General features: G+C 37.2%; 1 protein-coding gene across 6 annotated transcripts in view; it reads left to right on the top strand.

The window, feature by feature from the left end:
* The window catches only part of MAP3K7 (mitogen-activated protein kinase kinase kinase 7), a 34,798-nt gene extending 13,926 nt beyond the window's left edge, over positions 1-20,872 (top strand). For 3 of the 6 annotated variants that reach the window (XM_009649046.2, XM_035888792.1, XM_035888794.1), the window contains 6 exons: positions 2,202-2,282; positions 8,646-8,713; positions 14,370-14,478; positions 17,302-17,363; positions 17,914-18,029; positions 20,095-20,872. In XM_009649046.2, the coding sequence (XP_009647341.2) occupies positions 2,202-2,282; positions 8,646-8,713; positions 14,370-14,478; positions 17,302-17,363; positions 17,914-18,029; positions 20,095-20,275 (617 nt within the window). In that variant the 3' untranslated portion in view covers positions 20,276-20,872. The remainder of the gene's footprint in view (positions 1-2,201; positions 2,283-8,645; positions 8,714-14,369; positions 14,479-17,301; positions 17,364-17,913; positions 18,030-20,094) is intronic. The other 3 variants (XM_009649048.2, XM_035888791.1, XM_035888790.1) reach the window with 3 other exon arrangements.
* Positions 20,873-25,231: the final 4,359 nt, after the last annotated feature.

The raw sequence follows: 25,231 nt of genomic DNA, 5'->3' as shown, positions 1-25,231 counted from the left end.
AATGCACTTTGTCCTTTGCATCTGAAATAATGTTGTTCTGCGTCTGCTAGCATAATTATTTCTAAATATTTTGAAATTAAGAGGCAGCTTTAAAGTTCAGCATGTTCCCAAATAAGTTTTAAAATAAGCTTTGACAGATTTCAGAAAGAGAGAGTTAGCTGTTATTAATCAGATTAACAAAGCATTGGTATATTTTGTTTAAAAAAAAAAAAAAAAATGCTGCTGGTGTTTTGCCAGGTTTGCTTCAGGTAGCTATAAACTGTTGTGTCTAAACATTGAATCCTTGAGTGAATTGGAACTTATGTGTAAGTATAAATACATAATTTTATGGTGAAAGCAATCTTTATTCTTCCCAGAAGAGTGAATTAATAAAAATGTGTATACTTGGCAAACACTTCTTGTCTCTTTCCTTCCTCGAATATATTGTTTGTTAATCTATGCAAACTCCAGGTTTTAAGTTTCATATGTGAAACTTTTTTGTCATGGTATATAATCACAGATTTAAATAATCAGACAAAATTACTTTGGTTAGTCCAGGGTTATTTAGCTGTTCTAATATTTTTTTACCAATCTGAAAATTAAGATAATCAAGTAGCTGTAATTAATAGGGAAATATGCATCATATTCTGGCTTTCTTGTGCACCATGACTGTTTCATTTTTGTTCTTCATTGTATTATGATTACTCCAGGATCTTGTTTTACTAAATACTGAAGTTACTCATGAAATAATATTTATCTTCCCCTGAACACTTTTTATTTTATGTTCTTATTTTAAAGCCTTATTCCAATATTTGTCTTTTGTATTGTCAGTCTTCAACTGGATGATTGTGTAGCACCTCTCACCCTGAATATCTCTAAAGGTTTCCTAACACAGAAGGCAGATGTGTACTTACCTGATAATAACAACATGCTGGTTTTATTTTAAAGTATGTCAGGACTCACTTTGGTCACTGACACTCTAAAGTTGATGTAAGTTTTTGACATTAGTAGAGATAACCCGGCCCTCCTTTGTGTGAGTTTATAATTTTCCTGGTTTGTCTTCCTTAAGTACATTGCTTTGAATAGTAACTATTATTTCAGAATATTCTAAGATTTATTTTTTTTTAATGACTGTAGGTTTTCTTTTTCTTGAAACAAAAGTATATTAAGAAATCAGGCAGTAGTGGACTACTAGAAATGAGGTCAAACCTATCAGATCATAACTTTTTCAAAAAGAGCTGAAACAGCACTGTATTGGTTTTGCTTTGGTTTTCAATCTTGTTAACTGTGTGACAGAAATAATATGCTGTGAACCTAAAAAAACATGTGGCTGGGTGAGAATTGGGCTGTTAAGAGTAAATCAGGTCAAGAATTATTTAATTTTCTTTTTCCATCTATTGCTAGATTAACTGTAAGAGTAAATCACATAATGCACGTCACCATTACTTGTTAAGTTTGAGATGGATATGCTGCAGTGTTCTACCTTTGGGAGATGTATTCAGACTTTTCTCTAAATGGGAACTATTTATCTTAAACTACACAAGTAGTAAAATAAAAGATGTACAATTAGATTTTATTCCAAAGTATATAATGTTCCTTGAACATCATTCAAAAATGAAAAGGTTGGTAGTGATACCCAGTTTGCAAAACAAAACATCTTCACTAATAGGACAAAATAATGGAAGGCAGGAATGATTGTCAAGTGTGATAAGAGTAAGCATTTTTTTCAAAGACAGATGATGAGATATCCTTTAAAAGGAGGTGATTTAAAGAAACAGAAGTACCCAACTATTAATCTTGTTTACAAAACAGTTTGTACCCAACACTAAAGAGAAAATGTTACATCAGTTCAGGCAGTCAAGAATTTATTCTGAATATACGGGTGATCTGAAGTAATGTCATTTTTTCTTTGTTTGGATAATTACATTTGGTTTTCCCTTCCTTGTTGCCATGCTGCTTTCTGTGTTTGACTTTTGTGTTGCTAACTATAACTAATTACACAGTGTTGTAATGACGGCTAGTTCTGCATTTTTTGCTTTTTAACAGTTGCTTTACTATGCGTAAGCATGAGTGGAAGGCAATGCAGTTTATTCTGCATGACACATTTTTGCATGAACTATAGTTTAACCAAGTTTATGAAAAATGCAATATTAGGAATTTAATAATTTTGCTATTGCCATTTTAGTGTTTTGCATGTGTATTGTATATGTGTATTTTTTCAGCCTATTCCAAGCCTAAACGAGGCCATCGTAAAACTGCTTCATTTGGCAACATTCTGGATGTCCCTGAGATCATCATACCAGGTATCGCAGACCAGGTGAACGGGTCAATTGGTTAAGATGCCGGAATAATGATCAGACTGCTAAAAATACTTCTTGCTCCAGTTGCTCTAGGACAGAACTAGAAATTATCCCAATCATTTTTTCATAATGTCTCTGTAAAGAGCAGTATGATATTTTAGTACAAACTTACTTTTATCAGTAAAGGATTTGATCTTCTAGTTCAAATTTACTTTTATTGATAAAGGATTTTTTTTCCTTTATGATCTTTAACATAAAAGAGTCTTCTGATAGAGCAAAACTATATATGCAGTTTTTCATTACAGTACCTCATTTGGTGAAAGTAGACTTAAGTTGAAAAATTCCTGTCTAAAGATCTTGCCCTGATCTTTGTTGTGTTTGAGCACCCATTTTTAATCTAATCAAATATTAGTAGAACAAAAAACTTAAATATATTACATACAGAACTTCAAATCCACATGATACTTGCGATTTTAAAAAATTGACATTTAATCTATGTAATTCTTACATTTGACTACACTTTTCTAGAGCTAAAATGTGTTTGCATGAGGCATTTCTGTTATGTTTAAGTTAATGCAAACTGGAATTAAGAGAGGCTTCTGACAGGAAGAAAATCAGTATAATCAGGCACCATAGCTGGTAATTTCAGTTGGGAACTTTAATGAATAGTTCTCATCAATCCCAAGTCTATATTTAGTTAGCAGCATATTGTTTTCCTTTCCCATTCCTTTTTTTGCAATCAAAGTGGATTTCTTTCTTTCATTTCGTACTTCTGAAAGCCTAAAAATAAGTATAATCAATCCCAAACTGTGATAGGTATACCATTAGCAGCATGCAAGTCACTTCAGAATTATTTGTCAGAGGCAGGAGATGCAAGTAATAGTATCTGCTACTAATCTAGACATCTAGATCATCTGAGGAAGCTTCCTCGTAAATCTTAACACTATTTGGTATTTTAAAGTCAAATGCAAAAGATAATTTTGTACAAAAGTTTCTTTCAAATAACTTTATTGAAGTTACGTATAAATACACAGAATGTCAAAAAGCAGATTCCAAAGAACAATAGCACTACCCATGAAAAGAAAACCTATTTGGCATTGAGGCTAACAAATCAGCAAGAAAGTTTACTAGTGTGGCTTTCGACTGTAATTTTCAAACGGCCCTGGCCTCGCTGAGAGCGCAAGTAAAGAGAAAGTGAAGGGATCTGTCAAGTTTTGCAGTGGCAACATGTGATGAGAGCCTGGTAAATAGGCTCTAGAAGCAAAACCGAGTGCCTCTTGTCTGTGCACACCCTCTGCATGTGACAGCACTGAAGCTTCCGAGAAACCTTTGGACTTTTAGAGAATAATTAAAAAGTCAGTGAAATAAAATGCCATGTCTTTTTCACAAAATAGATGGTACCGGTCTATTTGCTTTCCTTATTTGGGCTGAGGAAGTCAATCGGATGTTCTTCACCTGGACCATTTTAATTGAAGTTGACAGGATCGGAATTCCAAAGTGAATTTGGAATAGATACAAGAGAAATAGCAATCTGTAGAAGTGAAAGGAGGTATTGAGATTGGAGCAGGTGTGAGAGATTGGAGCAAGCATATTAATGACTTTTTTCAAAATTTACTCTTAAGGCATGTAAGTCTTAAATAAGTGATAATGAAATTAGCTGTTAACACTTTATCAGAAGTGACTATTCATGAAGAGGAGGATTTAAGTATCACATAGGGTGAATTTTGTTGTGACTGGGGGGGGGGAACAGAAATAGGGTAAAATCCAGTGTCATGCCCTGTGCATCATACACTAGCAACAAATTCTTTTAATAAGATGACATTAGACCACAGCAGATAGATGCAGATTAATCCCACATAGTATAAGCTACTAATGTAATGCACTTGTGAAAACCTGTGAAATCTTAGGCTTCATTTCCAGGAAAGAAAAGGAAGCACCAACACTATTTACAGGCCCTTGCTGAGGTTTAATCAGGATTTCAACATTATGTTCTGGGCAACCATACAATAAAAACATGTGCATGCTCTGAAATAATAGCAAGAAGAGCTACTAGGATGGTATGGAGAGTATAAAGAATAATCTGAAAGCGTGGCTTTTTAACCCACAAAATTAAAGCTGAGAAATTAATATTTTCTATAGATGAATCTGCAGCTAAATACTAGGAAGAGAGAAGTACTTAAGCTTAAGACCGTATTGGCACTGCAGAAAAAAGATGTAAATTGTCTGCAAATAAGTCTGGGGTGTATATTAAAAGTTTTCTGGCTGTCAGAACAGCTTTCCTCTGTAGGAATTCCAAGGCTGGAAAAAAAAAAAAGAGATTAATAGTTACATGACAGGGATGTAATCATCTGCCCAGTAAACTAATTATATTTATCTGTATACTTAAAGCAGTTATTCAAAAGTACCTCGCTCAGTTATTCTTTCAAAAACAATGTAACGTGGCCTGTTTCTCACCTCGTTCCTTTCCTTACCCTCCCAGCGCAAGGCTTTCAGTCCTGGCCTCTTAACACATTTTTCCCTTTCTAGTTATACTTCCAAGACCCCCAAACTGACACTTCCGTTTCAATCCCACCCCATCGCATTCCTTAGCGCTTCTGCCACATACCCAGCTCCTCCGAACTTCCCTGGGCACATCCGTCAGTGGGGCGAGCAGCCCGTCCCCGGCCGCGGGGCAGCAGGAGTGCTGACCCAGTCTGTGCTGCTGCCTGAAGTTCTGCTGAGCACATGGTAAAGCAGCTGCTTCCCGGCGAGGGGAGGCACCACGCAGGCACGTTACCATGAGTCAGCTGCTTTGGGGCAGGGCTATTTTAGAAAGATGAGTACTACATCTGCTATCATTGGGGGTTTTCGTAATGTGTTGCCTCAGCTGCTTTTCATCCCTGAACCGATTACGCTACCGAGGTCATAAAATACCAATTTTTATCAGCTGAAGGTAAAATGTTGGCAGAAGTAGAAGTATTTAATATGCATTTGCTCTTCTTTCTAAATAGATTTAAATAAGGGTGACGAGAACTTGCTTTCATTTAAGATGCTAGTTTGTGCTACTGGCTTACAAAACTTAGAAACTGAAAAATGGATCTGCTAATTCCTTTCTTGTGTAACAACTTGGCAAATGAGTTTTCAGTGATGGTATCCTGCAACCAGATAGCCAAGTGAAGTATCAATTTTTTTTTTTTTCAATTTTTAATATATATAATATATATAGATATATAGTATAGATAATAAGGACTAACATTTTATTTTTATATATATGAAAAACAAAAAACCTTGTAAGTACAAAAGGCTTAAGTAGCTATATGTTTAAAAAAACAAAAAAAAAATCTAAGTATAGTTTGTAACATGATCGAGAAACGTAATCGAAACACCTTTTCGATACAAGCCAGTCAAGCAGCATGTAGCAAATATACCTTCAAGTACAGCCTTTTCTTCACTGGCAACGTTAGGCATCTCATGCATATAGCGTGCATGCATTTGGCTTTGTAATTTTGTCATCTGAAACTGTGCCACAGCGTTAAGATTTTTGTAGCATTGACACTGCATAAATGATTGCTCAGGACAGACGCAGTTTGTTGAGTGGCTTTAGAAAGTGGATAGGAATTACAGATGCGATAGGTCTGTAATTTTTCCATCTACTTTTAAAACCAATACAAGCCACAAATCCCACCTTTGTCTCCCCAGAATTTCTTCTGGAATTCAGATCAGTGTTTTAACTTCTTTATAATGTCTTCTAGCACTGTGACATTCACTCATCATCCTGCACTGAGAGAGAGGTTTGGGTCTTGTAGGCGTGTAAGGAAGAGAGAGTACTGTGCACAAATAAGAAAGTGTAAAAGGAGATGCAAGTGTCTGCTAAAGGGCAGGCAGAACAGTTCATAGCTGGCCTGGAGATTGAGCAGGGGGTAGGGTGTGATCAAAAGCCTTAAGAAGTTGTAGAAATTGTTTTTGCTGGAAGCACATGATGGAAGTTTCCTGTTGCTTTTGAATTTCATTTTAGAAAATAAACAACAGTATGTGAAATGAGGTGTTTTTCTGAGGCCAGGAAGCATGTTTGCAGTGTTTGATTTTTAATCTTAAAATCCTGTAAACCCCTGAAATCCTGACATAGTGCATCAAGCTACTAGATATTAACTTCTGTGCATTTACAAATCTCTCTTATAGTGAGAAAAAATTAGTTTTACATGGATGTCGAGGTAAGAACAAGATCAAAAGTAAGAGGAAAGCATAGAGAAGTACCAACAATCATTTCAAATAAAGATTATATGTTATATAGTCTAATTTTCAATGGAAATGTTTCTTGAATCTGGAGCAATAAGTATTTGTTGATTTGTAGTCTGTTTCTGCTTTGTCTAAGCTATTTGCCAGATGTCTGCAGTAGTTACACTAATTAAAATGGCATTGCCTAGTAGAGCTTGCTCTTCCCTCATGCTACTAACCTGAAGATATTTCATTTAAAGGTGTTCATTTATTACAACACAGTAGTTTTGGCCCCTCTTTCTTCCCCCCAAGGCATTTTCTTTTCTTTCCTGCACCCCACCCTGATTATTTTAACATTTTGGCAGCCGTGTTCTAATATTTCAGCAACACATGTGCCGGGTTCTTTAAATTCACAAACGTTGCTAATCTGAAATGAGAATTTCAGATATTTTTGCAAGACTATTTCAGCTGAGCTAATTTTGTAACAGTGTTGTTGAATGAAACGTGCACATAATTTTGTATCAGTCGTGGGTGGATCGCCCATATCTTGAATATTGAGATGAGCTGTGGCAGCCAGATGAAGTATCCGCAGCAGCATAGAATTCTACTAAATGTATAATCTTCTCTGTTAAATGATTAGGTAGTGAAAAACTTCTTTGCTAATGAGCAACTTCAGAAATTTTGACGTAGATTTGTCATTCACACGACCTCTAATATCGAAGTATTAAACATAATATAGCCGTTGTTGCTTAGGTAAGTATATACTTTCCCTGAATTTCAGAAGCAAAAGATCAAGACCATATAAAAGTTGCGATTCAAATTCATTTGTAGTCAGAGCAAAGAATATATTCCCATTCTAGAATCCTCCTTGGTTTTCTTATACACTTGTTTCTCACAGTACTTTCTATAAATGTAGGACTATAAAATGTCATGACAAATTGGTCAAGTGACAGTGAGGATTTTGTATTGCTGCTTTGTGGTAACGTGTTCCTACCTGTGATAGTACCTATATTTAAAAATTTAAAGTGACACCATTAAATGCATTGATTAATATTAAATAGCCTTACATTTTTGTAGTAACTGTTGCAAATCAAACCACCTGTCAAGACAGGCTGTGGAGTCGTACAGCAACGATGCCAAATAAGAAGTATCTAAAAGGTTAAAAATGTGGTACCTGTTGTGGGGCTGTGAGTGAGCTGGGCTGGCTGCCACGTGCGGGGTCGCTGGGCGAGGGGCTGCCAGGCTGCGGGCTGTCTTTCAGACGCTCCCCTCCAGTAGAAAAGTTGCGTAATGCAGAGCTAAGAGCAAGAATTTTGAGCATTGTCAGCTGTTACTCAGGGCGTTTTGGTGTTTCCTTTTGGACAGCTGACCTGCTCTCAAGAGACAATATAAACAGTCGCCGTAATAAAAATCAAAGTAGCCAGGGAGATTCCGTTGCATAATCTCCTTTTATTTTTAAGGAGACTGTTTCCTGGAAATGCCTTTGATTGCGTGTCAGTGTTAAAATTTTAAACCTTTTTATGTAGCTGTCACTGGTGGATAATTGCTAACAGGTGGAAGGAGAAGAGGAAAAGATTACAGCATTGTGCTTAGTAGGTTGATGGCGAGATGCGATTTAGCTGAACAGTCCCCTTTTCACACTTCTCGGAGCATGAGAATAGGACATAGTTCCGTTCATCCGACGGATACAAAGACCAGAAGGAAGCGCTTTCACTTCTTAATCTTCGTGAGGGGCGCGGCACGCGCAGGCAGAAGTCCTTGCTGTGATCCTTGAGCACGCCGAAGAGCAACAGGTTAAAGCTGTCAGCCTGTTATCTTCGCGGTCTAGCTTTTAGAAATCCCCATAACGTAACGTACTTGAAATAGATGTCGTCATCAGCTCCTGCCCCGAGTACTAAGCCTGACCAAATACATGTGACAGAAGATGGTGGAGTAGAGTGCAGCAGCTATTCATGTGGTAGGAGTGGTTATTGTATTAGGGTATACTTTTTGTTGACGGGCCAGCATGTTTTGAGTTAAAATTCTGCAGCTGTCTCTTCCCCCCCACACACACACACACACTTTCTCTCTGTGGATTTGTACAAATTCCAAGCTCCTCTGCAACAGTCGCACCCTTCTTATTTTGTTCTGAACAGATTTCACTGGTTTGTTTTTGTTTTGTTTTTTTCCCAGCAGGAAACGGGCAGCAGAGGCGCAGATCCATTCAAGATCTTAGTGTTGCTGGAACAGAGTCCAGTCAGGTAATGCCTTTCTCGTCTCTTCTTTACCTTTCAGTACAGACAACACAGAATCTGTACAGGGAAACTCGTCTGGAAATCTTCACCTTTGATGCTTTCGTAGAAGTGATGTAGAAGTTTGGCAGACTGTAGTGTCGTTTGTATTGCATTTAAATGAGAATCCATGCGGGTGATCTGTGAATGAGCTCTAGATGAGAAGTGTTTTCTGTATAGCTCATGCAGCATTTATCATTTTTATGTACACATAGGTTTTGTGTACCACTTAATTTGGCTGAGGGCAGATGTTATGTAGACTTTTCACCTCTATATATAGAAAATAATTGTAATTACTACTTCTGATTGTCTGAAGCAGTTATACATACATTTTTTGCATAAAAATAAAAGGCATGTGCATCAGTATTATAAATGTATTTATTATCAGTCTCTGGACCCTGAATGGGAACTTACAGTAGTAGTATCTCCATTTCTTGTGAAAGGTTTACAGGAGGGTGCTGTCACGAAGTTTTGTTTAAAAAAAGACTATGTTGATAAGATATTTTATAAAAGCATAGCTTCTTATCTGCTATCATAAGTGCCATGGTAACAGACACAGTGGTATGCTACATAAAATTGAAATCAAACTAAACCCAAATTAAACTAAGAACATGTTAAATGAGAAAAGTACATCTAATGCTTCATTCCCATGTGTTTATTCTGTGTTTTTAATTGCTTCATTGTCTGTTTCAGTAATTCACAGAGGCTATTTGGCCATTAGTGTGAATTGGCAATTTTGTAGATCCCTGCTATTATTTGGATGTGGGAAACTGGAGCTTAGCATATTCATCAGGTTATTCAGGTTTCCATATTAAACAACCTACTGCAGTAATCTAAAATAGGTGGTAATTTTGGGGGTGTGTGGCTATCAGGGAGATCAACATTTGATCCTTTAATTCTGTGGAGTGTGATAGCTGCAGAAACCTCATAAATCCCCCAGGTGTTAAGAGTAGAATTTACTATGTACATCTATCAGAAAATAACAAATGAGTCTTAAATACATTTTAATATCTTCAGAGAAGACAGGTTTGTTAGAAAGAAATGAATCTGCAAAATTAGTAAAGAAATAGATTAACCTATTCAGTTAATTGTAGAACTAAATTTATGCAAGACTTGAGAAGAAAAATTGTGACAGTACATCAGTTATACCAAATTGCACTGATTGATGTATGAATATATTTAATTGTAACATCTTCATTTAAAATTTTCATTCTGTTCATTTTAATGAATGGTTAATATTTAAAAATACAGGATTTCATCATTTACTTCATATCTTAATAACTACTATAATAATCTTTCTTTGATAGCTGTTCTACTGCTTGTATGGATGTTCTTGCTAAATTGTCCTTGTGACCAGGAGGATACAGAAAAGTTTTTGTTGACCTCACCAATTTCTAATGAGGGACCACAGAAGTACCAGAATCACATTTTACTTTCTTGCTTCTGGTAGTGTACATACTGGAAATCTAAGTGACTCCTGCTTTCATCTTGCGGTTTTTGGAAACATTATGATAAAATCTGGAAAACATAGTATTTTAACAGGCATGAATAATGCACTTTGGAAGAAATTTTTGCACTGTCCATATAAATGAATAATTAATTTTCATCCCTTGTTTGATGTGAGAGGAGATAGCATTAGTTTCAGCAGACTTTTCTAACTCTTGACATACATATCTTTATATATTTTTAAAAAAAGAAATCAGAAAACAGCGAAGAAAGTAAGCACAATTTAATTATGGCAAAAGACCTAAGATTACTCTTTATGGGTTTCTGTAGCTCTGGACCTCACTGCCTTGAATTTTTATTAAAAATCTTGAATGGCTATCCATATAAGCAATCTACTAGCCAAAGCAGAAAAATTATCTGTGACTAGCGTAGCTCTGGTCAGTTTATCATACTTCCCCATATGCACCATACCATATATAGGTTATCCTTTCTAATGTGAAAATCCCCTTCCCCCTCCCTCCCTTCATTGCAAACATCCTTCTTCCTCGCATTCCATTCCCCTTTACGCCCACCCTGCTGCGCAGCCTTCCTCACCGAGCCACCATGGCACTGCGTGCCTCTGCTCCCGCACCCAGCCCTTGTAAGCCCCTGTCCCACTCAAAATTGAAGGATTCCCACAGTGCAGCTTTTCTTTTTGTTTTTAACTGTTTGACTGACACACTAAAGCTGATCACAAATATTTTTATTAAACATGTTCTTCCTGAAAATTGCCACTGTGTCAATAGAAAATGATTCTGTCATCATGATTTTTTTAATCAGGAAGGTTTTTCCAATTCAGAATGGAATTTTTGTTAAGGTGGAGGAAAACACTGGACTTGATAATAATAAATATACCAAAGTTTGGGGTGCTTACCTGAAAGGTAAGACTCTTGTCTCCCTGCTTTTGACTGCTGGTCTGTTTTAATCTGACCTTCTTGTATGTTTTATGATTGTATGTGTATTTCATTTCTGTGTACTGTTAGAAGAATTTTTTGTGGTTTGTATGGCTGTTGATTACTATTTTTATGTTGTTGAGGCATTTAAGGCATTTTCCAGTATTACTCTTAATGATGTTATCAACAGCGCACAGTAATAGTACTTTGCAGATGATCTTACTACTCAACTGACCCTTTTACATTAACAGTTTAGGTGGGAAAATATGCTAAGCCAAAGGTTTTCCATCATTGGAGCAGCTGTTGGAGTGGTTCGGTGTTGAGAACGTGTTTTAGTCTGATTTTTCACAGATTTCTCTAGTGTTTGGTGACCTTAGACTGGACCTTACTCCAAGTGGCATGAGCAGCACTGATGCAACCCTGTCTGTACAGTCAAATGCTACATTTCGATTTGTTTCCATCCATATACTGTGATGCTCTATTGATTTTTCCACATACTTTTTTTTTTTTTACTGAATTTTTTCTTCTGCCTTGCCATTTTTTTGTACACATGCATTTTAAAACATGGTATTATGCCATCTGTCCAGCACTACCGGTCTTGCCTAAACACCTTTGTAACACGGAAACAAATGTGCAGGCTCTGAACTGCAGCCATAAAAACTTTCAGGGGCTTAAAGGAACGCAGCAAACCTACTATTTGCACTGGATAGGGTCTTTACAGAATTTGATATTTTATACATGTACTGAGAAACGTATTTGGCATAATCACTCAAGAACTGCAGGTTGTGATCAGATGCCTAGTAAGGTACCCTTGTCCTTTCCTGTGTATCTTCTGTTGGGTTGGTTGTTTTGGTACGTCATCTTTCGCATAATACCAAAACCACCTCTTCTAAACCTGGTTTTTTGGTTGTTGTTTTGGGTTGTTTGGTTTTTTTAGTAACTTGCTGGACCTTCATAACTCTTATAGTGGAAAAAAAATAATATATTAAAGAAAACCAAGTACTGTATTGAACAGTTGAGAAGCAAGGTCAGAACGTACATGCCCACATGCATGCAAGCTAAGTGTGATAATTTGAGGGACCTGGTATTACACAGATGAATCATTCTGTCCATGAGATTGTGAAATTAGTCACAGATACACTTTTTTTTTCCCTCCCCTTTCATAGCGAGATAAAATCCACACGAGGGGACAGGGCTAGTAACGTTCATTTCTTTAAATTGGGTTGCCCGTTTAATTTAAACTTTGGGAGGAGGGGACAGGGAGGATTATGCCTCAGAGCACGCCAGCTTTTCAAGACTGGAAGTCTTTTAGAAATGGAAGCTAAGAAGCTAACAATGCTATGTGGGTTTGGCCACCTGACAAAGATGATTTGAGAGGAACCTGGTAACACATCTGTTGAGCATACTGAGATACCTGGAGGAAGGAAGGGTGAAAGGATCCCTGTGAAGGGGTAGCAGAAACTGATTGCAAAAGAACAGACACTGGCTTACCTGTCAGAGGGGCTGGCGTCCAGGGGGCCTAAAGAATCTCATTGAACGTATGCCCAAATGATGCATCTAACAGGTTTTCAGTTTAGGGAACTTCCCTTGGACTTTGCAATGCTTTTTAGATATGCTTCAGATATGAATCCTTCATTTCTATCTCATCTCTAGTAATTTTGTCTAAATAATGTTATCAAGGAAATGTATGGGGTTTTCTCTTGATGTATCAAATCACTCTGGTACAGCAAGCAATCTAGTGCATCACTGAGAAGTTACTGTAACTGGAGTACTTCTCAAGTGCCCTTTGCTATCAACTGTAGATACCCAACTAATCCCTTTTTGCTTAAAGGACTTAATGCTGTTAAAAGTGCTTGCTCTGTCTTCTGACCTTTTGCATCAGCAGAGTGTGTTCATCACTCATATCTGAGGACACTGCCAGTAAGCAGTAAGCTTGGTAACTTAGACCTTGCTTAATGTCAACAAAGACTCCCAACAGAAAAGCTTTTGCCAAATGTCTGATGCCGTCATCCTGATAGTATCATCCATCAGATTATTTCTACACTAGTTTATTGCCCTGTTTCTGGCTACTAACATAAAGCACTAAATGTTTAATAAACATTACAGGAGAAATGTAATGCAGTTGAAATAATGGATAGTTCAGTGCATAGAATCTTGTTACTCTTTGGGTTGTTACTTGGCTGAAATCCTGGCTTTTAAAAATTAAATTAAGAAAGGATATTTGGAAAGTAGAGTCATAAAGAAACACAGTTTCCAGGTACCATATAATTGAGTGCTTCTTTTGAAGAATAGGGATGTTTAATTAATCATTTCATGATAAATGTACCGTATTGAAATTAGCTGTATTTTAATAGCATCTTTTCCTTTTACTTCATTTTTTTTCCTGCAAAACTCGCTGGGATTTATAGTCTTAAGTCCTTTACTGTGTTAATTTTATGTCAGTGAGGGGGTATATGAAATACATGAACACATATTGTAAAGAACAATTCTGATAAAGAAGCCCAATAGAATCATTAAGTCTGTGCTATGTTTTTGCGCTTTGGTAAACACAAGGATTGGAAGAGTCAAGCTTTTTATAAAGGAACTTCCTACAGAATTTTGTTTTTGTTCTTAATGTGCTTTGTGAGAGAGAATGTGCTCATTTTCTAATTGCTTTGCTTTCATTGATTGATTCTTTGGATTAAATACTTTTTTCATGTTCTCTGAAGTGAATCACACAACCTGTGAATGAATGTAAGAACTATAAAAAAGCTATAGATTAATACACTGCAGTCTAGTGCAGTTACTAAGCTGCATTCCTTTAGTTAAATGTAGTTCCATTCATTGATTAAACATTGGAAACAAACTTTATTTCTTCCTTATGTTGTGGAGCTGCTAGATTTCACTGAATGGCAGTGTGAAAATTACTAGACATAGCATCACCCTTTTATTTAAAGGTCTTGAACACAGTGTTCAGCACTGCTTTTTATTATGCTGAATAGCCAAATTATATCCATTTCTTTTTATATGATAAAAGATGAAGTAGAAATGGGGATGAAATTATCCCTGCAGTGCATGTAAAGGTTATTAAAGTATCTGGAGAGTTTTCAGGGTAAAAGCTTGGGGAGGAGGGTGTTTCGGAGGATTACAGATACAGGTTTCTTCATGTTTATTTTTCTTTTTAATAATGTTTTCTAAAATTAAATCTTCCAGAAAACCTTCTGTTAACTTTTCTTGTCATTTTATTTTGTTTTCTTTTATCATTTCAGGAGAGTAGGAACAGCAGTAGATCATCTAGTCCTAGTGTGAGAATGATCACTACCTCGGGACCAACCTCTGAAAAGCCAACTCGTAATCCATGGACACCAGATGATGCAGGTAATCCTTGGTTCATTTGTTAACTTTTTGCCTGTAAAAAATATAAAGCATTTATTTGATTATGGTGTGGGATGTGTGCCTAGACATTAACAAAATTAAGGAATGAAAATCACAGTCAATTTTAGTTCTGCTTAAATTAAATCATTACATTACTGCTTTGTTTTGCACATTGGCTTTAAGAACTTTTTTATATAGATTATGTTAAGTTACATAAACCTGTAAGCATTTCGCTTGTAAGAAAGTACTGTACATATGCAGTGATAGTAGTATTTAATGCAGATCTTCTAGCACCAGTTCTTGACTGGAGTGTGCTTTTGGGGAATTAGGGGACTAGACATCTTGGAGCATTGTAGTCTTGTGCATTTGTATTATGAATGCACAGTTAAAGCTTTCATAGCTCTGACTTCTGGAATGAAATACTATTTAGGTGAGTATCAGCTGGAATACATTAATTTTTTTTATCTGTGTTGTAATTTTGTTTATGCAGAATGTACATGTGCACATAATCTTACTGTTTTTAAATGAACACATAAGTGTGTCTGCAGAAGTGTTGTAAATACTTCTACTGTTACATCACCGTTCTTTTATTAAGAAATAGAATTAAGAATGAACTTAATTTAATAGTCTAATTCAATTTTAAAAGTCATAATGCACTCCATTATGAAAAGAACCAGTATTGGACTGCATGAAAGCAATGGATCCCCACAAATTCTTCTTTAGAGCATGAATAAGAATTACATTTTTGTTACCAAAATGTATACTTTGAATCTTAAACTTAGTCTTAAGCTAGTACCTCATAGTGCCTCAAATTCTGAAATCTTTTTCCTGTGATCTGTTTCATCTTTGGCTGATCAGACTCTTTCATTCTTTTCCTGTAACCAACTGCAAAATGGGAACTCACATGTGGACTGACTCTTGCACAAGCATACACACACACACACATATATGTGTGTGTATATATATGCACAGTTTTACCAAATATAATGTGATTCTGTATGTAAGGTGTGTACTTTTTTTTTTTTTCCCCCCCTGTTTTAGTGGGAGGAGGGCAACATACTCTTGTATCTTGCTTCTGTGCTTCCTTCCTTCTGTCTATTGTCACTCTGCCTGACCACACATGCTGCCTCATCATTCATCATTTCCCAAAGCCCTTGCCCACTGCCATGGCCCACCCTGTGCTCTCTTTTGTGCAGCACGGGTCCTGAGTTGCTTTAGGCAGTGAGCACTTATGGGAATTGCTCTGTCACACAGCAGCACGCTCAATAGTTCATTGGGAACTGAAAGCTGCTCATCATATGCCAATGCAAAGGCAGTCTGTCCCAAGTCTTTGGCCTTAAAGGCAGCACAGCACTAGAAGTAAAAGTCAGGTCTGTTTTCTGGCCCACAGAAACTCCTCACCTTAGACTCAGGTAAATACACAATGTACCACATGTATATTTTTTCTTGTTAGGTTTATGCGGTCCATGAACAAAGAATTGTTTGAATTTCTAAAGCAAGAAATGATTTTAGTTTTCTGTAAAAGAGGGTACGTTTTTAAGTTAATGAAGCAAAATGATAAAATGAGGATGCAGCTGAACCAGCTGAATCTGGCTAATCACAAGCAAAGTTACAGTTCTTTGACACAGTGCTGAAATGCTCAGGAATGTAATCTGAAGTATTTTGCATGTATTGATGTATTTGAAACATTGCAGTAATTCCTTTGCTGTAGCAATATTCCATATATGGCAATAGTCTAATGTAGGGAAGGACTTTTTATATTGTTCTCATTTAAGATACTGTGGTGATTAAATCTCTGGTTCTAGGGTTGTTTTCTTTTTCTTGGTTTTTTTTTACCACCTTCCAGTTTCCTTACAAGCATACACTTAACCACTTTTTCTCCATTCCCACCCTCTTATTTCTGTTTCCTTTTGAAGCTGCTCTTGGAGATAGCATAGTCTTTGAGGGCAACACCTTAGTTTCTCTACCACGACTACTCTGTGGCAGGTGCTTTTGGGGTATGGGTAAGCAGCCCCTTTTTTTTCCCACCTACCCTCCTCCATATAATCCTCTAGTAGCAATAATGCAGCTATAAAATCAGTAGTTTCTCCATGTGTCTTTACTCCTGTGTCTCTTAAAGCTTAACAGTAAACTTGTGATCCCCAGATTGTGGGCTACCAAAAGATAGGATCTATAAGAATTCAGAAACATGTTAAATTTGGAATGAAAGCACTAGAGAAATACAGAGTAACTGCAGTGTAAGACAAGGGCAGCCAGGCCCAAGAGAGAAGATTGGTTATTGGGTTCCTTGCTACCCACAAAGTATCTTTACAGAGCAGAGAAGATGCCCTAGAGCATGTTGTGAGGAAGATACTTACAGACCTCACTGGGAGCAGGTTTCAAAACTGACCAGGAGGTTGCGCTTATTTTATTTTGGCAGAGCTGGTTTGCACAGCTTCTAATTTTAAAATCATTAGATGCATGGGCTGGCTGGCTGATCCTTCATAAACAAGAATGAAATGGCAATTTTTTTATAGAGAACATGATTGCAAACGGAACGAAAATAGTATTTTTAAAATCTGTGTGCAGTTACATGGCTTCTAGAAGTGTAGGATGATAACCTTAATCTTTATTTCTTCTTGGTGTGATAGACCATGCTTTTCAAGTTCTTAACTTTATCAGAAAAACAAAGTGATTCATCTGCCTTGGGATTGGAACGCTGCTATTTCCATTTGCTTTTCCACATTCAGATTGTGTATTGTGAAATGATTTAGAATTCTTGTTTTTGTCTTACAAAAATAGAATTAACTCTGAAAATACATTAAAATTTTCTTGGTATTGTTACAGAGACCAATGGGTCAGATAACTCCATCCCAATGGCGTATCTTACATTAGATCATCAGTTACAGGTAATAAATATCTGCTTTATTAGACTCTTCATCTTGCATTTCGTTGCAATATGTGAATTTGGGGTTGCAAAATATAGTGCTGCATATTTACCTGAGTTTATATTCTGTCTAACTTTTGACCAAGGCTAAAAAAATATATTATGTAATCTGAGATTGGTTGACTCAGATTTGATCAAGCTATTAAAAACAAGCCCTGGGAAACATGATCCCTAAAACCAAATATAAGCTGAGTTTGACTGTCAAAATAAGACATTATTTGCTTGAGTGTTACTGACTTAAATTGCTGTATTCACTTTATTTGTTGTGCGTGGGATTAAACGTTACTTTGATTTTTGTGACAGAGAGAGTATCACATTAATAACTACAGATGTGAGGTTTGAGTCAACTTTGACATCAGTGCAGTAACATTTTCCAGGGCATGGTTTAACACTTATTTTTAAAAGCTTACTGTTTTTTAAAAGACGTTATAAATACACCGTAGAGACATTCTAACACACTGTATGCTAAGATATCAGTTCATTAGTTTTTAACATGTCTGATTTATTTTCAGCCTCTAGCACCGTGCCCAAACTCCAAAGAATCTATGGCTGTGTTTGAACAGCACTGCAAAATGGCACAAGAATATATGAAAGTTCAGACAGAAATTGCATTGCTGTTGCAGAGGAAGTAAGTGAAATGTGTTTAACCTTTCTGTTGTTCTGTATGTTTCTTTTACATGACATCTGTTCTCTGTGACTATTATGTCTGGCTTTATGAAGTAACATTTCATAAGGCATAATTATTTTCCAGCCTTAATCTTAGAAATACTGAGCTGTTCAGTACAGGTGAGATATTTAGAGCAGGTAATTGAAAGTTTTAATCGGTATCCAGACTCTTCTGGATGAATCCTGCTTTAAAGTGTGTGGCACACCTGTGTATGTAACATACTAGTAATGTTTGTATCATCTTGAATGAAAGACCTGGACTGTTGAGAAGCCTTGAAATCTTACTTCCAATGCTGTCCAGTAAAAGTTTTTCAACTGTAATTTGTAGATAATCACTTGGATAATGGATTATAGAATTTTGAGTAATATGTCAATGTTACTTTTTTGGTTAGTTTTTATCTTACATCTGACTTTTGTCAATCGTCGCATTTACAACAGTATTGTCAACACACATCTTGTGTTTTTTTACCAGGGGTTTAGGATCTAATACTTAAAAGCCATTATGTACCTTCTTATCCTTGTGCACTAGAAATAAACTCTTTCCTCTTCCATTGTGTACACGTAAAAGAGAAGCAACTGCATGTATTGTTGGACTAGGGCCAAAGTTACTGCTGATTCAGAACGTCGGTTTGCAGTACGTTCTGTCATGTTCAGCTTCTCATCATTTCTGTTTCCTGACACAGGGGAGCAGTTCTGAGAGGTGATACATACTCTCATGCTAGGCCAAGTAACCAGCTTGTTACCCACCAGTGTCTGAGCCACTGCAGGCAAGCTACTGTTAATGAGGGGCTTGCCTCAGTGTTTGTGGAATAGCTAATGAGAAAAATGTGTGTATAAACCTCTTCTACATTAGAAATAGCATACAGAACGAGGCAAAAAGCTACTGTAAGATCGACCTCCTAGAATCTATTCAGTTTTGGCTTAGCATCCCAAGAACAATTTTTTTTTCCAAGTGCAACTAGAATTTTTAGACTTCATGAGGAGATACTGAAGCTGACATGAAGATCTTAATTCTCGTTTTATATCTGTTGTCCTTAAGGGTCAATAAATCATATAAAAATGTGTTTCTGTTTCAAAACTGTTAATTCTGTACCTTTTGATTCCTACTTTATGTTTTTTTTTTTTCTAGGAAGTCCACATGCACATTTCTCCCAAACTGTGTTTTCTTAGTCAGAACATGATTGCCCATAGGTGTTAAAACAAAAGATAGTCTTGTAATTGATGAATTTTGTGCTGGTTAAGGTAGTTATTAGTTCGACCTTTATAGAATGATTAAGTTGTCTTCAACTGTAATTACAAACCATATGGCAACAATTAATTAACATGAACTTTCTCCTCTACTGTTTTGTTGCTAAAATATTGCTGGCAGATTGCCTCCTTTGTCACCTCATAAACAAATAGTAAAACAAACTGCTACATCAGATTTGCAGGATAATTCACAGCAAGTTTAACAGTGTCTTTGTTCCTCTAAAATCATTGCTAAAAAACATATTGAACACTTTTGGCATAAATTAAGTGAAATGACAGTTACAAAAATAATTTGCTTGATTCTGCTTTTCCACTGCTTTAAGAAGTTCAAGTCGAAATAGAAAACAGCACTTCACTAAAAAGCTACCAAAATTATTGCAATTTTGTCTTTTAAATTACCTTTTGAGCTTTTAAATGTACGTATAGTTAAGCAAAATTAGAGTTGAATATATTTATGGAATTCTGTGTGGATCCTTAGGTATTTTACTGTGACCTGTAGAACTACGTTTGAAAGACATTATATAAAGCACAGTTTTAGAGATTGAGGCTATGACTTGCAGCTACTTTAAAGTTTAAATGTGGATTTGATTTGGAAGAGAATTTTTCCCCAGACTGCAGTAAAGAATAAGGTTTGGGGGTTTTGTCAACCCCCCCCAGAAATCACCAGCCATGAGTTCAGACTGATAATCAAATACTGATTTGAAACATATGAAGTCATCTACACGCAAATAAAAGTAGATTATAAATGACAATTACTTTTTTTTTTTTTTAAATTTTAGGCAAGAACTGATAGCAGAACTGGACCAGGATGAAAAAGACCAGCAAAACACATCCCGTCTGGTACAAGAACATAAAAAGCTGTTAGATGAAAACAAAAGTCTCTCAACTTACTATCAGCAATGCAAAAAACAATTAGAAGTCATCAGAAATCAGCAACAGAAACGGCCAGGCACATCATGATTTCCTGGGACCTTTCAAATGAAAAATATGCACAGAAAAGACTGATATTTTTTTTATTGTTATTATTATCCCTTATTATGACAACTCATGAGTGTTAGCTTCTTGGTGTGATCTGTATTTGTCTGCTACACTTAACATCATTTAATTTTCTTTTTCCTATGGTGGACATCCAGTTCAACAGGTTAATCAAATAAGGTGAGAAAACAGTGACTTGAATTAACCAACAGCCCTCAGTTTAAAGCAAGACCAGTGGCTGTATGCATGCTCCTTGTGTGAAGGCTAGCCTAACAAGTGTTACAGTGGCTGCTAACTTTTAAGATCTTGTTTTTAGTTTTTGGTGTTACCTCGATAAGAGCAAAACAAAAACTTTCCTGTTTAAGAATGGTTTTGTTCCAGTGTCTCATCTCAAACTATTAATATGATGATTTTTTTCAGGACTTAAACATGCACCAGGCTGCAGAGGTGATGTTGGCTGACCAGAGTAATTCATGATGCATTAGTGATGCCTTTTACCTGTAGACGTAGTGTATTTTTTCCACATGCAAAATGGTAGGCAAACTGATGCCAGCATCCTTGGTTCAGTGCTTGATAGCCCTGCATTTTGACTAATATATTTCTTGTAATCTTGCATTCATAAAATATTTGAAGTGAAAGGCTGTATTTTCTTTACTTTCTTGGGGGGAATGACATGCAGTTTCATTTAGTTTCTGGGCACAGGTTATGAAGGTGATGCACTGGGCAAAGTTGGTCTCTTGTATCAAAGAGAGGAGGAAACAAAAATGTGTGCAAGTGTGTTTTAAACCTTTAAAGCTTTTGTCCCTGTAGCAGCTTTGGAAGGAAATTCAGAAAGCAAATTAATACAAAACTTGAAATACTTGCTCCCTTTATACCACTTCCTGGATTTATTTTTTTTTCTTACAACTTATGTGCTGAAAAGCATTTACCATAAATGTAAATAAGTTTGGTTTAGATAGGGAGAGAAGGGTTTGGGGAAATGAATTTATTTTAAATAGCAAATTGTGAAATGGAGTTGAGTATGCAAATAGCGGAAGCTATTAAGAAAATGAGGGAAATGGCTTAGATCTCCATCAGGAATCTCAGTTATTCCACTCATTTGAACATAGTTCAGAGGAAGTCCATCACAGAATGCCTGCTGCCTTTGTGACTGAAGAATCGCATTTAATGAACTCAAGCAGAATATGTAATGATCTGTGTCATTATTTACCATTATTACATGGGAGAAAATAACTACTTGTTTACATGGCAGATTGATTATATGGATTATGAATTAACTTTTAACTGGTACAAAAATGAGGCACTTCTAAATATAATGAGAAATTATTCCTTACATAAGCTTGTGGTGTACTCAGTTGTGGGCAGGGTTTTAATAACGCTCTTTTGCAAAAGGAAAATAGAAAATTGAAGTTTAGCTGCTAAGCCCTCAAAATATAAGCCAAGTAACCTGAAGTTTGACTTACGCTTATTTCAAATGAATAATTACTCATAAAAGCCCATGGGCAGAACTTGGGAAAACATCAAGATACCTCACAGTAGTTTCTCTTCCCCTTCCTGCCTGTGTGATAAAAAAGCATTAATAGTATTGTGCTTAGCTGTGAACAACAAAGATGACGAACAGTTTACTGAACAGCATCATCCTCTCTTGAAAATAAGTCTATTGTTGGCAAAGCTTTGGGAGTCACAAACCCTTCCCTCATTTTATTTAAATAAAGGAAGGGTTATCATTCCCAAAACCTTAGCAGATAATTTGATTAGTTAGCTGAAACTGATAGTGGGATCAACTTAAGGGCACACATATTTATAGCAAAATGTAATTGGCAGGGAAAATAACTGTAGTATTAGGAATAGCACAAGTTATCCAAAGCATTGCTGTTCACATACATCTGTCCATCTACCAAAATGGACACACTCGGTGATCAGCAGCTTGCTTAGCATGTGCTGAAGCATGAAGTAGAGCAGCACAAGTGCTCATCCTCAGATGCATGGCTGATAATTACATACACAAAATCATTTCCCAGGACAGTTTTTACAGTTTGCAAAACAGATACGCTTAAGGTAAATCACTGTTGTATACGAGAAGTAACTTTATGGCAAAGTTTGAATAATGAGAATGAACACAATGCTAACTTAGAGGTATGTAATACAAAAGTCTGTTCTAACAGTGGTTTACGGCTTTTTGGGGTTTACATTCAAAAGGGTCTCGGACTGTAAAGTCAGCGCTGTGCTACCAGGCACTGTTGAACTTGGCTCCATTCAGTAGTTAAAGTTATATTGCTCTTGTGATTTTCAAAGGGAATTTGGAGTTTGACCTTTTGCCTTCCCTTTCTTAACTCCACCAAAAAGTTCAAAAACTGTTTGCCCAGATTTCCCAGTGGAGTGTTCTGTGTGGCAAAATATGTGTATCATAAAAAAAAAAAAAAAAAAAAAAAAAAAAAACCAAAACTGTAAGCATAGAATAGAGCAGTTTGGGCTAAGAAGAGTTTAACAGCTTAACTTTCAGTGACCTTTATTATTTTCATAAGGCTCTTGTTTTAAAGTTGTTTACAAATGTACTTTTATTTTTCTGTTAAACTATCTGGAGTGTTCAGGATTTTTTTCATGTACTCTTTTGTCCAGTTAAAGCTGTTCCTTTAATAACGGAGGTGAACCATCTAGTTTTGTCTGGGCTCTGCCTTCTCAGAAAAGGTAATAGGCTCTGCTTTTTGTTACAGTATGTGTTCTGTAAGATATTGTGTAATTGAAAGTATGCTTCTGTACACAAAAATGCCTTTTTTAGGCTCTTGGGGTTTTTTTTTTTGTTTCTGATGAGAAGTTGAAGATTGTAATTCATAACTTGTACATAAAATGGTGAATGATTTCATATGATTCAGGAATGAGCAGTGTGGCTTTCTGCTACAGGGTTTTATTGCGTTGTCAGGAATCTAATAAAAGCTGAGAGACTTCCACAAACGCGTAGTAATGCCCCAACGCTTGCCAGGGCATCCTTGATCTCCGATGGAATCCCACAGGGGGTGGGGGAGAATCATCATGCAGTTGTTCCCACCGCCAAAAGAAAATTCTTCTGCTATTAGCTCTTCCCTTCCTGTGTGCAGAAGTGGGGTGTAGGATGAATAGTCCCACTCATAGCTGAGTATCACGATATTTTAAGAATGCCGCATCTTTCATACGGATGTTCTGACAAAAGATAAGCACTCATCTTTCGTTGTTCAGTTCGGACAAATTCCATTCCCTGGAGCTTTGCTGTTTTGTTCATAATGGATTTTACTGCTTGAGAGTTTCCGTTGCCATACCGCAGACAGGAACGACTCCTGAACTCTCTCCTGGCCTGTGAAGAGCACAAAATAGTGTTTCAGGTCTCTTCCGAGCTGCGTGGAACAACTCAGCCGTTTCAGGTGCCCTGCTGAAACCTGAAGGGAAGTTGGAAAAGATAAGGGCAAAAAAAAGGCACGGCACACTCAACCTGGTGACCTGGTTGAAGAGGAGGATCTTACAAAAGTAAGCCTGTGTACGTGTATACGCACACGCATACACCGTTATGTACTTGGGCGTAGAGAGCTGCCTATGCCAAATCAGAATCTATAGGTGTCTCTTTATTTGCAAAATCTGAGCTTTCTGTAGTTACAGCTGCAGCTGCGAGTTTCGGCTTCCCTCGGACCTCTTAAAGCAGTGGGTGCTCTCTGCGCAGATATGAATCTGCTAACACTGGCGTTGCAGGCTGGTGGAAAAGCGAGGGTGTTCCCCTTCCCCGGCCATGCTTTTCCTTCTGCTCATGTTGAATGGGAGAGGCTGTGGAGCAGCTGCACGTAGGCTCCTCTCCTGTGGTATTTAGGCAGAGGACTGAGGAGTGACTTGCATTCATATAACCAATGGGATGGGATGGGACATGATTTTAGCTTATAGCAAAAAATTAGAAAAAAAAAATTCCTAGTTGTAGGAGACTTGAGGATTGTGTGATGAGGTGGGTATGCCCAAGAGCTCTGTCTGGCTCTGTTCCTCTCCTTTTTCATGAGGAGCAGCAAAGCGGACCTCGCCTCTTGGGCCGCCTTTGAGCAACGTGCAAGGCCGCCATGACTGTCCCTGTATCTCCTCCGGCGTGAAAAGAGGGGTGGCCAAAAAGCTACTTGAGAAAACGAAGAGAGCTGTTTGCACTGAGCCTTTTATGCAGCATTGCTGGTATCAGTACAATATATGTTTAAGGCTACTCGGACTGCCTTCCAAAACCAGGCAAAGTTAAAAAGATTAGGCTAAGAGAGGGAATAAACTGTCCTGTCATCTGAGGAGGTCTGTATTTGCCAAGGCACCGCTGCAGGAGTGTTCCTGTGAACGTTCTCCAAGGCCCCAGAAGAGCCTGCCTGTGCCCGTCACCGGAGGACTCCTCCAACAGCTGTCTCCAAAAAGTTAAACCTGGTACGTGCAAATCAGACTCTTATTAAAGTTTCTTACATCATCGTTAGCGACGCGGCTAGAGCATAGCTGGGAATTGTTCGTGAGGTAGAAGGTGAAGCTAATTTAGCTCATCCTCTGAGGGCTGCCTGGGATCTGCCAGGCACAAACTGCTTCTGTCAGTAAAGTGCTCGGGTGGAGCCAAAAAGGCAGAGCCGGCGTGAGGAGCCATTTCGGTCGGTGCAGCTGTGCTTTACATCAGAGCACAGCGCCATGGGTGACTGCTAGCAGGCGTGCTGGTGAGAGCTGTGATGCTGGTTTTTTATTAGAGGACTTCAGCCACCACTCCAGGTGTCCTTGAGTGCTGGAAGACACCGAAGCTGTAGCAGAGCGTGAGGTTTACAGTCATCTTTTTATGCTCTTCAAAAACACTAGGTACCGAGAGATGGCTGAGCAGGGGTTTGGTTTATTTGTTTTGGAAAGAAAAAAAAAAAAACCAAAAAACAAAACCCAATGGCAAGGGTCACCGAGCACCCTGTATCCCACATCTCTGGA

This window comes from Egretta garzetta, unplaced genomic scaffold (assembly GCF_000687185.1).
Source record: "Egretta garzetta isolate BGI_Z169 unplaced genomic scaffold, ASM68718v1 scaffold231, whole genome shotgun sequence".
Classification (NCBI taxonomy): domain Eukaryota; kingdom Metazoa; phylum Chordata; class Aves; order Pelecaniformes; family Ardeidae; genus Egretta; species Egretta garzetta.
This window is presented reverse-complemented; position numbering and strand designations above follow the sequence as displayed.